Source organism: Lepidochelys kempii, chromosome 4, assembly GCF_965140285.1.
Source record: "Lepidochelys kempii isolate rLepKem1 chromosome 4, rLepKem1.hap1, whole genome shotgun sequence".
Classification (NCBI taxonomy): domain Eukaryota; kingdom Metazoa; phylum Chordata; order Testudines; family Cheloniidae; genus Lepidochelys; species Lepidochelys kempii.
The window spans coordinates 78,146,382-78,161,189 of record NC_136383.1 but is presented as its reverse complement, the minus strand read 5'-3'; the positions used below and the strand labels follow the sequence as shown (position 1 = coordinate 78,161,189).

Here is a 14,808-nt window from a genome sequence, read left to right as displayed (position 1 = left end):
TAAAAAAAAAAATCAAATGTTTGTTTCCCATTTGTACAACTTGTCCATTTCACTGAGCTCAGCCAGGGAAACTGGACTCTGATCTGTTTCACTTCCTGGTTCTTATTCACCATGACTCTATTTGGGTTTTCAAGGCCAGAGTGATAAAGGAGAATGTTAAATACAATATGAGAAATGTAATTCCAATAAAAAGAAAGCATGGATGCATTGATGGTTTTAGCTTAGTGAAAAGAAACCTCAAGCTGATAATGGCTCAGTCAGAATCCCTCAGGTTTACTGTGATAGCTTTGTCTGAAATGCTAAAGCAAGGGACAGCTTGATGATGCTGAGAAAGTAACCCTGTATTAGGGAGCAGTTCAATGGCACTGTGCTGATGAGGCATGCTGATCACTGGCTTATTAGTAATTGATTGTATTGCAGTAGCACCTAGACGCCCAGCCTCACTGTATTCGGAGCTGTGTACAGATAAATAAAAGATGGTGCCCACCCTGAAGAGTTTACTAGAGCATCTGAACCTAATTCTGCAGCCGTGCTTCTCAATGAGTTGCACAGCAAGTGTGAAAAATCGGGACAGGGTGTGTGTGTGTGTGTGTGGTGGTGGTGGTGGTGGTGGGGGAATAGGAGCCTGTATAAGAAAAAGTACCAAAAATCGGGACTGTCCCTAGAAAATCAGGACATATGGTCACCCTATGCCTAGGGATGTCTACTTGCATGAGTCAGTGCAGTTCAGCAGGGTGAAGCGTTGCAGATGCTGGCATTACAGAATAGGAGGGATTTTAAAGTTGTTGTTTTTTTATTTTTCTTTGTATATTTTTATTAAACAGCAGTTTAAGCTGGATACAAAGCCCCCAGCCTCCCTAGTTCCGGCTATTGAGCAGGTACTGCAGCTGCTGTGCAGGTAGCCGTATTTAACTCTAGCTCATTGCTCATTATTGCTTCAGTGAGCAACAGCTGTTCAGATACAGCTCCGCTTCTTCTTTGCTCTGAAAAGCCGCCAGTGCCCAAACTGTAGACTGGTGTGACTGAAAAGAAGGAAAAAAGTTATAATCATTTCACTCCCCTACTGCTACAGATTTTATGGGTCTTGTAGTGCACTGTTATGTCAGGCTATTAATTGCTCGTGCGCTGATGTTAAGCAACTGAAACAGTGCCGCGCAGTGTTTGGCCACTTGGTTATAGACTGTTTAACAGCCTTCTTCTGGAGAGGCTCTGTCACGGTTCCTCCCCCACTCTGAACTCTAGGGTACAGATGTGGGGACCTGCATGAAAAACCTCCTAAGCTTATCTTTACCAGCTTAGGTCAAAACTTCCCCAAGGTACAAAATATTACCCCCGTTATCCTTGGACTGGCCGCTACCACCACCAAACTAATACTGGTTACTGGGGAAGAGCTGTTTGGACGCGTCCTTCCCCCCAAAATACTTCCCAAAACCTTGCACCCCACTTCCTGGACAAGGTTTGGTAAAAAGCCTCACCAATTTGCCTAGGTGACTACAGACCCAGACCCTTGGATCTTAAGAACAATGAACAATCCTCCCAACACTTGCACCCCCCCCCTTTCCTGGGAAATGTTGGATAAAAAGCCTCACCAATTTGCATAGGTGACCACAAACCCAAACCCTTGGATCTGAGAACAATGAAAAAGCATTCAGTGTTTTACAAAAAGACTTTTAATAAAAAATAGGAGTAAATAGAAATAAAGAAATCCCCCCTGTAAAATCAGGATGGTAGATATCTTACAGGGTAATTAGATTCAAAAACATAGAGAACCCCTCTAGGCAAAACCTTAAGTTACAAAAAAGATACACAGACAGAAATAGTTATTCTATTCAGCACAATTCTTTTCTCAGCCATTTAAAGAAATCATAATCTAACGCATACCTAGCTAGATTACTTACTAAAAGTTCTAAGACTCCATTCCTGGTCTATCCCCGGTAAAGACCAGCATATAGACAGACACACAGACCCTTTGTTTCTCTCCCTCCTCCCAGCTTTTGAAAGTATCTTGTCTCCTCATTGCTCATTTTGGTCAGGTGCCAGCGAGGTTACCTTTAGCTTCTTAACCCTTTACAGGTGAGAGGAGCTTTCCCCTGGCCAGGAGGGATTTCAAAGGGGTTTACCCTTCCCTTTATATTTATGACAGGCTCTATATTATTTTTTCAACAGTGAAGGAACCAGCTTGTCAAAGTAACTATACAATCACATATTGCTGCAAGGCCATAGCAATAATGAGCCATTGGATCCATTACAAAGCACGAGGTCAAAGTTTCTCCAGCCACTGAACAAGAGCAACAACAGCCAATTAGTGCCCCTCCTTCAGAGCCTTCTTGCGATTGTCACGTGGGAAAAAATACTATTACTAGCTGCTGTTTAAGTGACTGGCCCAGCATTTACCTCAGCAGAGGGTGAAGGCCTGACCTCGCACAGCAATGCGTGTCACTGGTTTACTTTTGCCACTGGAAAGCCAGCGAGTCCATTCCCTCCTGCACGCGGCTACTGGGCTTTTGCTCACTGAGCGGGGCTCGGGCTCTGTAGGGCTACCCGCCTCGATTCATGGCGCAATGAAGCCACAAAGTAGCCTTTCAGCCTAGGCAACCACAGCCTTTGCAGCCGCTCAGCTCGCGCAGCTGCTCGCGCTACCTCGCGGAAGAGGTCACCAAGTGCTGGGTTTGAGACTGGCCGGCTGATGAAGCCATCTGCCAGCGGGGCTGATGGACCGGCTGCCAGGTTCCAGGCGAGGCTTAAGCTCAGGCTGGGGCGGGGCGCAGGGGGTAAGAGCGCTCAGGGGCCAGAGGGGTAAAAACAGAGTATGACGTAAAATGAAGCCCGGGCAATTTAAAGTCCGAGTGTTTTGTAAATGCCTCGTCCTAGGCGGCGCAGCGTGGGTCGTAGCTGATGGCGGGCCAGTGACCCGTGTCCCGGAGCTGGCTGCCGGAAGGCAGGTGTGCACAGTACAGCCCACGCCAGAGAGCCCCAAGGGGCGACCCTGCCTGGGACGCGACCCTCCCGTCCCCGCCAGGTCAGGCTCAAAGCAGGGCGGCAGGGCGGTGTGGGGGCCCCGACCCGTGCCCCAGCCAGGCTAGGTGCTGTTGGGCTTTCGGGCTGACACGGCAGCAGCTCTTCTGGGTGCGCGTAACAGCAAAAATGTGGCGGTGGGGGCTGACTTCGGCCTGCTCGCTGCGTCCCGCTGCGGGGCGGCTGGGCTGTCCGGGGAAAGAGGCGCGCAAAAAGCGAGGCGCCGGGGCCGGGGCCGCTGCACCCTCCGCTGGCCAGAAACCAGCCCTTGGCAGCCCGCGCCGTTCTGCTTTGCCGGGCGAGAGGAACAGCGACAAAAAGTCGTCTTTGAGGGGAAGGGAAATCTTAAGGGAGGGATTTTTTTTTTCTTTTTGGCAAGGGCCAGGCCCCAGTGAGCGGGAGCGTGACGCAGCAGCAGTGGCCTTTGTTTGTGAAACTCTGCCGGCAGCGCTAAGCTGTTAAAAATGGAGGCTACTGAGAATGCTTCCAACACTGCGGAGAAAAATGCAGACGAGGCTGATTTGCGGCCAACTCTTCCCCTTTCTCGAGTTCCTTGTCTCAGGTTTCTGCACCACTAGGGGATGCTAGACTCACACGCGTGCTGCCGGAGCCAGACGCAGGGTTTGTACGGTCACAGCGGTGCGGAAGAGGAGCTCTGAGGCATTAGGGTGCAAAAAGCCTGGTTATGAGTTCAGAAAAGCCTTTAGTAATTATGTAGCCTTACATGCACATACAGGGTGGTGGATGTGCTGTGTCAGTGGTTTTCAAACGGCGGTACGTGTACCCCTGGGGGGTACATGAGACAAATCCTGTAATAGCGGCCAGCACATTTTATGTAGTACAGAGATTTCCAAACTGGGGGGGTGGGGTGGGGTGGGGGAAAGCTGCATGGCCAGGCAGCTCAGGCCAGCCCCACTCGGCAGGGCTGCGGTGTCGCCCCTCCCTGGCTCACCTCAGCAGGCCACCCAGCCTGTGTAGGTGGGGAGGGGAGTACAACCACAATTTTTATTTAAGGGGGGGCTCAGCTCAAAAAATGATCTGATTCCCTCCCCTTGAGTTACAATTTTCGGTTGACCTCCCCTCCCCCCCCCCAACCCAGACAGGCTGGGTGGCCTGCTGAGGTGAGTCGGGGGCGGGGGGAGATGGCACGCCCTTCCTGAGCCATCTGGCATTGCCCCTCACCTCCAAACATTTCTCCCTTGGTGGGGGAGGGGGGGACAGATTGACTGTTTGAAAACCTCTAGAAGCTGTTGGAAGGCCAAAATCAGGAGCGGGGGGGGGGGCGGTCCCCTCCCCCACCTGTCTCAGGTAGGGGTATGGGGTACACTACACTATTTGGAAAGACGTACACAGCCTAAAAAGGTTGAAAACCACTGTGTTATGTGAGGAAATAGCCTAATGTCAAACATTACCATTCCCTTGGCTAGTGGCAGCAGTGCAGATTCTGGGCCTGACCTTGTCCACCTTTGACTATTGTAGTGAGCAAGGAATGCAGGGCTTGAACTGAGCTGGGAGCCACAGGCAGCTTCCCCAGACTTCGTGCACCTATGCATGTTGGAAACGTAAAACACTGGGAGTTGGGGGCCTAAAGACCAGGGCAAGTTGGGTTTGAGGCTCTGGGATACCAAACAGGTGTTGCATTATTCGGAAGGCTCCGTAGGCTCAACTCCACTAAGAATTGCGCCTAGAAGATGGAATTTTAGCTATCAGTATGAATTTCTCTGCTATACCATCAGACTCCAGAGGAAACGTCTTTGTTTTTAAATGTTTGCAGCCCATGTACTAAGACACAAGTACAAGCTCCCGTGTTTGTAATGGGGCCAGAAATTTTATTAAAATGATACATCAGAGGCTGGAGCTCGCCATGCCTTTTAGTGTCTTTGCTCTCTCATACTCTGCGTTTCAGTTCAATCAGAACAGGGCAGAGGTGTGAGGGGCTCGCTCTACATGTTAAGAACGCACAAGACAAATTAGGCTAGCCAGAGATCCATGCACTATAGCCTGCCTCAGCACAGCTCTAGGGGCCACCCCTTCCATTTGCACCAAATAATGACTGAACATTAATTCCACCTTCAGTGAATCTGACAGAGCTTGAAACACAGGTGGCGAGTCAATCATGGAAGGCAGTGTGTGCTTAGGGCATGGTGCAGTGGCTGGTGGTGCAGCAGATGAAGGTAGTCCTTGCAGCTGTAACCATCATGCACATACTGCGGAATGCAGTGGCTCCTCTCCCCCTACTGAAATTTCCTAAAGAATTTAATAAACCATTCCAGAAGGTTTTTGTTTTTTTTAAACTACCTGATAGAACATGATAGAAAAATCATCTTGGTGGTATAGAATATAATGCTAAATTTTATCCCACCTATAAAATTGTACAGGCAGGTTTAAAAAATAACTTACATAAAGGATCACATTCTTTATTAAAACCATTAAATTTTTAGAGTAATGTCCATAGAACCTCATTGGCTTCAATCCCTTTTACATTCTGTGGGACTTTCCCCATTAGAGCTGACAAATAAACAACAAAAATGTTCCCAGGGATTTCTAGAGAGAGCTCCCTGTTCTAAAAATTCTCAGTTTAATTAGGTCCTGTAATCTCAGCTCCTGGAACTTTTTCATGGTCCAAGCCCGTAGCATGCTGGAAGTTTGTATTTTGTGTATGTCTCTTCTGAATGCTGGTTTATACTGGGAGAGGGCTCTAGTACGGCACAGTTTATGAGCTGTGATTTAATGGCTAGAGCCAACTGAACTAGCTTTTCCCCTTTGTAGCCTTATTCTTAGCTTCTGAATTTTTTCCCCACCTCTGAATCCCCAAAGGATTTATTCAGCTTGCTTTGTGAAACCTATTAACTGTAAACTGCATAATTATGTTACTGTGAGCTTTGGATCAGTTTACAGTAATTTTTCTATACAGGACACTTGGAATTTATATTCCTCCATGCCAGAATTGGAAGGCAGTAAATGAAAAGGGTTACTCAATTTACCTAAGAGTTATTTAACTAACATCAGGAGACCATTACTTGCAGAAGCACTGAAGAGCAATAAAAAAACGCAGAAAGCGGATAATCTTCGAAAAGGCATTTGAAAGGAGACAAAAAGCAGCAAACCAATTGAACTTGTTTTTCATGTGCACAAGGGTGACTTGAGTTAATTTCTCTCTTGCCTGGTTTGCAGTGTGCTTTGGCTATAACAGCATTGAGCATGTTTCTTTATTCAGTGGATACACAGGGCCTGATTTTTCCACCCACAACTAGTTGTACAGCTGCACACATGCTTGACACCATGTGCTCCCACCTTTAACACTGCCTTGAATCAGGCCCATAGTTCGTAAAGCATATGGCCCAGCACAACCACGATTAAGCCGATGCCAATGATCGAGCACTAGGGTTGTTCTTTGTGCATTGTTGTCGTTTCAGACATGTTTTAGAACTATTAAAAGCAAGAGCTACCGCAGCAGCAGAATACAGTTGTCTGTTTGGGATTCAGTATGATCTAGAGCAGTGGTTCTTAACCAGGGGTACATGTACCCCTGCAGGTGCGCAGGGGTCTTCCAGGGGGTACATCAACTCATCTAGATATTTGTCTAGTTTTACAACAGGCTACATGAAACGCACTAGTGGAGTCAGTACAAACTACAATTTCATATTGTGACGTTGCACTCTCACATATTTTTATAAAATCATATAATGAGTGTGAATATAATGTAACTGGACTATGCTTCATTCAAAAGGTCTCTTGTAAGGTATCATTACAAAGCTTATAATCTACTGAGTGTGGTCATCCTATTTGTATAAATGTATCACTCTTGTATCTTAAACTAGAAATATGAAAAAAGAAAAGGAGGACTGAAATATGAAATATAACTCTGAGGTCCCATTGTAGTTATGCAAAGTGTGGGCCATTAATGGTGGTTTGGACTCTTAATGGCTCCCATTAACCAGGACAATTGACTGTAGATGGCTGTTTCACTTGTAAGTCTTCCTGTATAGGTGTATGCTGGCAAGTGGGTAATGAAGTCTTACAGTGACATGTGATCATGTCAGCTGAACTGGAATCCATCTTTAACCTGGTGCTTTTCCATTGAGAAGGCGGGGTGGGAACCCAGAGGGACAAAGGAGTCCCGCCTTATGCAAAAGATATATAAGTGGGTGGAACAGAACAAATGAGGCGGCCATCATGAGAAATCCTCTAGCTACCACCCGAGCTGGAACAAAGGCTATACCAGGGGAAAGGATTGTGCCCAGACTAGGAAGGCATCAGGTCTATGAAAGAAACTTACTGAAACATCTCTGAGGGTGAGATTTTATCTGTTTTCAGTTTTATTACTGTACTAGACTTAGACTTGTGTGTTTTATTTTGCTTGGTAATTCACTTTGTTCTGTCTGCTATTACTTGGAACCACTTAAATCCTACTTTCTGTATTTAATAAAATTACTTTTTACTTATTAATTAACCCAGAGTATGTATTAATACCTGGTGTGTGTGTGTGGAGAGGAACAGCTGTGCATACCTCTCTATCAGTGTTATAGAGGGCGAACAATTTATGAGTTTACCTTGTATAAGCTTTATAGAGGGTAAAACAGATTTATTTGGTGTTTGGACCCCATTGGGAGTTGGGCATCTGAGTGTTAAAGACAGGAACATTTCTTAAGCTGCTTTCAGTTAAGTCTACAGCTTTGGGGCACGTGGTTCAGACGTGGGTCTGCGCTGAAGCAGACTGGTGTGTCTGGCTCAACAAGACAGAGTGCTGGAGTCCCAAGCTGACAGGGAAAGCAGGGGCAGAAGTAATCTTGGCACATCAGTTAGCAGCCCCAACGGGGTTTCTGTGATCCTACCCGTCACACATGTATACTACACAGTGAATTTTATTATGATATTTATATTCCATTTATTTTATAATTCTATGGTAAAAATGAGAACATAAGCAATTTTTCAGTAATAGTGTGGCTGTGACACTTTTGTATTTTTAGGTCTCATTTTGTAAGCAAGGAGTTTTTAAGTGAGGTGAAACTTGGGGGTACCCAAGAAAAAATCAGACTCCTGAAAAGGGTACAGTAGTCTGGAAGGGTTGAGAGCCACTGATTTAGAGTCCCTATCATCCTCACTATCTCAGACCCGCGATACGGTGTTGTATCTGCTTGTCAGAAGACGCAGACAAGAAACAACCCTTTGTGACACTTCCTCTCTGAAAGGGGCTGTACTAGCTGAACTTGTTTTCCAGCACACAGTGATCATGCTGCTTGCCTGCAATTCTGGATAAATGAAGGCTACTATTTTCAAACTTTTGCTACCTAACTTTAGGTATCCATATTTACAGGACCTACTGGGAACTGGCTATAATCAGGAACTCTGAAAACCCACCTGCTATTTTTAGGCACTTAATTTAGTCAGTCACACTTGTATACTGTGGCCTAAGGTTTTATCTGTTATTGTGACAGGCTTACTTATCACTCTATATGCTCTACTCCAGTAGATCTGTGTGAAATGGCCTGGAGGTATTTCACTGCCAGGTATCCCCCGGCAAGGTACCCCTTCCCGTCTCTGCTCCCACTTTCCTTAGTGGCTTGTTACAGAGTGAGAGGTTGGAGCCTCTGCTGTGTGTGTACACGTGTGGTGGAGGAAGAGTTTGTGTGAGAGCAAATGCCTGATTCAACCTGTGCAGTCCTTTGGACCATTGGCTTCCGCATGATCCCATCCAACTGAGGTACTCAGTTGGGGGAATGCTTTCAATAAATAAGCCTAGACTCTGTGTTTTACAGCATGCAACAATCTTTGTGCTTGGCCTTGTTTTAAAAGGTATGTTTTAGTCTGAACCCTTCCAACAGCCTCTAAGAAGGGGCTCCCCTGTGCATCGCCCACTACTAAAAGATTATATATTCATCTCAGCTTGTTTTTCCTCATGAGACATGGAGCCAAACCCCAGCCATTTGTGGAGTCGTGATTTGCTAGTCATTAAGAGGCTCCTATCAATTGGGCAGGGGAAAGTGTTGGTGGAGGTGGGGGAGAGTAAATAAAGGGAATATTTTAAAAAAGGATCAGTTCACTAAAAATTGCTCCAAAAGATCTGGAGAGTGACACTGAATGTGGGTTTCAAATAAATATCAGTATTAAAACTTTGTAACTAACCTGGATTTAAATTCAACAATTAAAGAGACTGAACACAAACATTTTGTCCTTCTAAAAGCCTTAGGAATACAGTCAAGTCTGTCTCTGAGCAAGATAGGTCAGTGCAGTATTTTTTTTCTCTTTACAACACTCAGGCCTCACTGAAAGAGTGGTTTTGAAGAACTGCAGTTGTAAATAGCATGTTTTTTCTTGTCTAATGTAAATATCTTTCTCTCAGCTACTAAGTGTGAAAATATAAAAGCACTGCACCAGTAATAAAATGAAAAATAGGCCACAGTTAGCCGAGCAGAGTGACCTGATTCGTGCTGGATCAACATGTTATCAAGTTGAGGTTGTCACTTCATAGCAAGTGTGATGAAGTCTGCCTGTTCCAACTAAAATCAAAGCGTACTCTTCACTCACACACACACACACATGTGCTGAAATCAACGCTTTATACAGCATGGATCTAAATGTAGACAGAGTCATCTTGGGGGCGGGGGGGGGGGCAGACGGGGGGGGGAGGAGCTAAACTGCCAAACTGATTATTTGTAATCAAGTGCTTTAATTAAGTCTGATTTTAACTGTTCAGGAAGGCAGGAAAGGGACCAGTTCCTAAGCAAACAGAGAGAGTGAATCACCTCCCCCGCTTTCTTAGCTATATAACAGTTGACTTTGTGAGGTGTACTTAATGTTTCTTTCAAGTAGGCCACTAGTGAGATCCCACTGAGCAATTCACTTTGCTGAACTAGCAGACTGGGCCATTCAATGGGAGAACAAAGGTATTACTGTTTAGCAGCTCAATCAATATCAGTACAACTGGATCACATTGCATCCTCAGGTATCAACAGAAAAGCAATAACACTCTTGTAATGTCTGACACACATTTAAAAAACAAATATAAACACACACACACATTGGGTTGGCTTTTATTGGAAAGCCTAAATGCAATCTATAGTCATCAATTTGTGGAAAATTCAGGACACATATAAAGTTCAGAAGGCAAATTAAAAGACCAATACAAATCAGACAAAATTTACATCTCAAAATATCATGAAAGCATTTTGACTGGCTTTGCCTAAAATACGTTGAATCTCATTTTCTTTGCTGTACGCTACTTCTTTTAATTATACAGTTTTTCTATAAAAAATGGTCTTTTGTTTACATATTCCCCAAGGTCACTATTTCCTGCAGGAGCATATCCAGATCACAAGTCTTTTTAGCAAGAAACAGGCTCATTATACTTACTAACAAGGCCACTAATTGGCTTGATTTGACTTTATCTAGAATGATCACCAACAGATACTATAAATTTGTTATTTATTGGTGCCCAAACAAAAGAGAAGAAACTAGTACACGTCAAGTAGAAGATATAGTTCAATTCTGACATGTTATACAAGCTTTTCATACTGAAACAGAACAGAACCACTGGATATAATTAAGAATATGAGCCTATTTCAACAGAGCGCTTGCTGCATGCTAGGTAGAGTGCTATGACAGAGCCACCCAACAGAACTGCAAACACTTTACATTTTAGATTAAAACTGTAAAATGCTAAACCTTTGGGGGCTGACGTACTATAGTTTCTAAATTTGGGGTCCTCAGAACTTCAAGGGTAAAAAATATTAACTAATCTGTGCTTTCAGTCTAATAAAAGAGCAGAATTCATTAAAAGTGTAATTAGTTCTGCAGCTAGTTCGAATCTCTCCCAACCAATCTGTTTATCAAACAATCCTGCTGTGCAATTTAGAGTACGTACTACTATAGAATCTCAGTATACAAAGCAGTTAGAAAACTATTTTTCTTACATCCACATGAACCGTTCATATTTAAGACATATTCACTTGCTATGTTTTGACATTATCATAGATAGATAGAAATACTGCGTTTAGTTCAATGAAAATAAAAACCCCCAATTTTGTCTTGCCTTAAAATTGCTTTTTTTTGTGGCTGAATTTGGTGCTCAAAGAACTGAGAATGGCTTGAGCAAAGAAATGGCACACAGATCGTAGGTGCTGTGCAAGTTTCCTACCTGGATCCGTGTGCACACCTCAATGCTGTCCTGCAACCAATTCAATGGACCTTTATTGGGAGCACAGCATGCCATATTGTGTGGTGGTTTTCTGATATGACTAGGCACTAGGATATTCATCCCCATCTCACCCACAGTTCCTGTTCAGTTTTCAGAGTAACAGGGTTTGGCTTGGAAGCCCAAGGCCAGGGCGCTAACCCCCTGAATGGCTTACCCTTCTAAACAGAAACTCTGTAGCATCTAATCATTGCGAGCTTTCCTCATTCTTAAAATTATACATTTAAAACAGCTGTATTATACAGAAGACAAAGTTGACATAAACTGGATGAGACTACATCATATCTTCTACGTACATTTGCCAAGCACCCGAGACACTATTCTTTCCATTGCGTAACGTAGCTTCTAAGCCCACATAAAAAAAGCAAACAACAGAAACCCCACTTGTTATGAATAAATGTCCATTTATTACATTGGGGCTGGGAGAAGGCAAGGAAAACCCAACCTATTAAAGTCTTCCATCATAATAAACAAGCCTTATTTGGTTACTGTGCCTTCTAGCAGTGACTGATGAAGCTGCACTGTCTTGGGCGACAGGAAAGGGAGTTGTCTGATTAGCCAGCCACTTGGGAATGCTCCATCCTATCAGCAAAGTGATAGAAAGATGCACAGTTTTAAACCTAATACAAAAATATTAACACTTCTGGACATTAGTCATACATTGTTATATCTCTACAATATAACCCTTTATACTGTACAGCTATAACATAACAAAGGTGCAATTCTTTTTTAAAAAAATCACACACAGCACATGTTTTTATCATTTTATTTTTAAGTATAAACTTTTTTAAACACTTTACATAAATTAACTCCTCTGAGACTAATATTTGATGTACAGTAAATTGTAATTCATATAAAAATCCATAAACAACTTGTCTCACATAATTTACAAAAAAAACAGGGTTTCCTTTGCTTATCTGTGACAAGGACTGCATCTGCCATTTTGCCCCCCGAGGCAAACCATGTTAGCATTGTAAAATCCATTATTAAATTCACATGGTAGCATAAGTCACTGTGCCAATGTCCTTTTAGAAAGCAGCACAATTTAAAGCAGTTGGGTTGTCTATAAACAATTTCTGCCCCACATTCTAAAATGAACAGAGCTATACACCACATCCTATGCAGAGAGAGAGAGAGAGAGAGAGAAAGAGAGAGAGAGAGATTACTTCTTGTAAGCAAAGGTCAACAATTCGGTAATATTTGGAAACACTGTATGGATCTGTATTGTAGTTAAATACAGTGCTCAAAGGAAGAGACAGCCTGTTGCAAAATCTTTAGGCCTTTTTTTAATACTTTCAGTCCAACTTGAGTGCAGCGATATGCATATGTAAACATATTCTTTAAAGCAGATCACCTTTAAGGTCATTCAGAAAAAAAAGTTTTGTTTTTAGCAGTATCATTCTTCTGGAAGGCTCTCTTTTCTTTGTAGAGTCTATTCAGATTGTGCTACAGCAAAATCTGAGCAAAGGTATAAGTTTAGGCTCAAGTAGTAATCCAGCAAAACAGTTTCATCTCCCTTTCAGAAGACACTGATACACCATCAGTCTCTTTGGCAGCCTCAGCTAAGCCAGTGTGTTACCTCTTTCCTATCTCACTTTGTCTCAGGAACTGTATATTGTTAGCGCTGTCTGCTAATTCAGGGTATTGCTCCACAGAGAGTACATAGTACCCATCATATCCTTGTACCTTTCCAGCACTTAGCAGCTGCCTCTTTTCCCCTTCGGTCCATAACCTGGCACCTTCCTCTCCATCTCTTACTCTTTGTTGTTCTCTAGCCCAGGCATTGGACAGAGCTCTTTGCCTAGCCTGCTCCAATATTCGTGCCTTCTCCTCATCGAGTGTCATGCCGTAGCGGACGTGAAGAGCTAATGCACCATACTGCATTTCGACATCAGCAAACCTACGAGTCCTGCCATTCACCACTGTGGTGGACTGGGAAACGGTCACGTTGATGCCATTTTCCAGGGCTTTGCGCCCACTCGTCAGCCTCAAGGTGCCGAGATCGCTCTCCGGGGAGGTGGTCTTGATGAAATAGTGAGTGTCCTTCCCCTCAATGGTGAAATGCAAGTTCTCCAGGTAGTAGGCATTGTTCAGAACAGCTGCCACTTTTATGCAGTCCTCATTTGCAATGTTGAGCACATTAGTCAGCACTTTCCCTTGATTGACAGCGAGCATAACCCCTTTCCCAATCAAAGACTTCACTGTCGCAAACCACAGCCACGACTTCTCTCCGCTGGATTTGGGTCTACTGATTTGAACTTCTGCCATCTTTCCCAGGGACAGGAAAGCCTTCGCTTGCCTTGCCACTTGTTGTTGCACTCCAGAAATTGGCTGGAAATAAGAAGAGACAGAAGTTTTAAAAACCATCTGTAGCCCTTACATGCCAAATAGGCAGGCTTTCTTGGCATACTGCCCATAGCTGACAATGGGATATGCCAGAACTGACAGTGCCAAGGAGTTAATTGAATCTACATATTGGTTGTTCCGCTGAGTCACAAAGGCTAGTTTGTTTGATAATCAGTGTTTTTCTCATTTTGTCTCCTTGAGAACATACACACAAAAAATCCTTTAACTTCAACGGCTACTCACTGAGTTATACAGCAAGGGCCTGTGTGTTAGTACATGCTTAAAATATGAAAGGCCTGTCTAAATGCTAACACATTAATTCTGAGAACACCTCTATAAGGTTGTATTATCCCCATTTTTCTGATGAGGAATGGAGGCAAAAAGTTTAGCTAATGGGCTCAGCGCCACAGAAGGGAATTGGGATTAACGTCTATGGCCTGGCTCCTAGTTCTGTACTCAGACTGCTAGAACACCCCTTTCGATGCAGATAAAAATCTTTATTTTTGGCATGAGGTGGGAGAATTGCTTGTTCCAGACAGTGGGTTCCTGTCCCGCCCATCTCTCGTCAGGTATCCCACATGGTGAAAATGATGAGAGGGAAAAGCACAGCGCATAGAGTGAGACACCGTCATCAATTTATATTTGCTAGTAGGCTTACACCTGTCATTGTAATAATGATGCCCCTCCCGTTTGTAAAATGCAAAGGGCAATAATTGCCTGCTAGGATTATTATTCTAAACAAAGAGTTTTTAGGGACCTCTAGGAGCCTGCTCCCAAAACTAATCTAAGACCTGCCCTCTACTATAGCTGAGAGGGAACTCTCGGGCAGTAGCAGGTCTACAACTATGCCATTCCATGGCCAGGAGACGTCCCACAGCTTCCTACAGCTGGTGGGGTGTGAGAAGGTGGGATCAGGAACTTTTCCAAAATTGGTTTCAGAGTAACAGCCGTGTTAGTCTGTATTCGCAAAAAGAAAAGGAGGACTTGTGGCACCTTAGAGACTAACCAATTTATTTGAGCATAAGCTTTCGTGAGCTACAGCTCACTTCATTGGATGCATACAGTATCCTTCTCCTCCCACCTCCACAAATGGGGAGAGGGGATGCTAAGGCACAATGTACGATTACTGTCTTGCCAGTCCCTGCCTGCTCAGACGTGACAACGTGGGGTTTCACGTGCTCAAAAAAATCCAACCCCGCCTATGCTGGGCAATGACTGGTGAGGCTCAGGGGAAAACTGCTGAAAAATATGGC

At 44.0% G+C, this 14,808-nt stretch overlaps 2 protein-coding genes across 24 annotated transcripts in view; one reads left to right on the top strand and one right to left on the bottom strand.

Moving 5' to 3' along the window:
• DCTD (dCMP deaminase) overlaps positions 1-14,808 on the top strand; it is a 178,725-nt gene that overhangs the window by 84,976 nt on the left and 78,941 nt on the right. The gene's annotated exons all lie outside the window — the stretch shown is intronic.
• TENM3 (teneurin transmembrane protein 3) overlaps positions 10,034-14,808 on the bottom strand; it is a 2,191,633-nt gene continuing 2,186,858 nt past the window's right edge. For all 23 annotated transcript variants that reach the window (XM_073341694.1, XM_073341703.1, XM_073341702.1 and 20 more), the window contains one exon: positions 10,034-13,540. In XM_073341694.1, the coding sequence (XP_073197795.1) occupies positions 12,785-13,540 (756 nt within the window). In that variant the 3' untranslated portion in view covers positions 10,034-12,784. The remainder of the gene's footprint in view (positions 13,541-14,808) is intronic.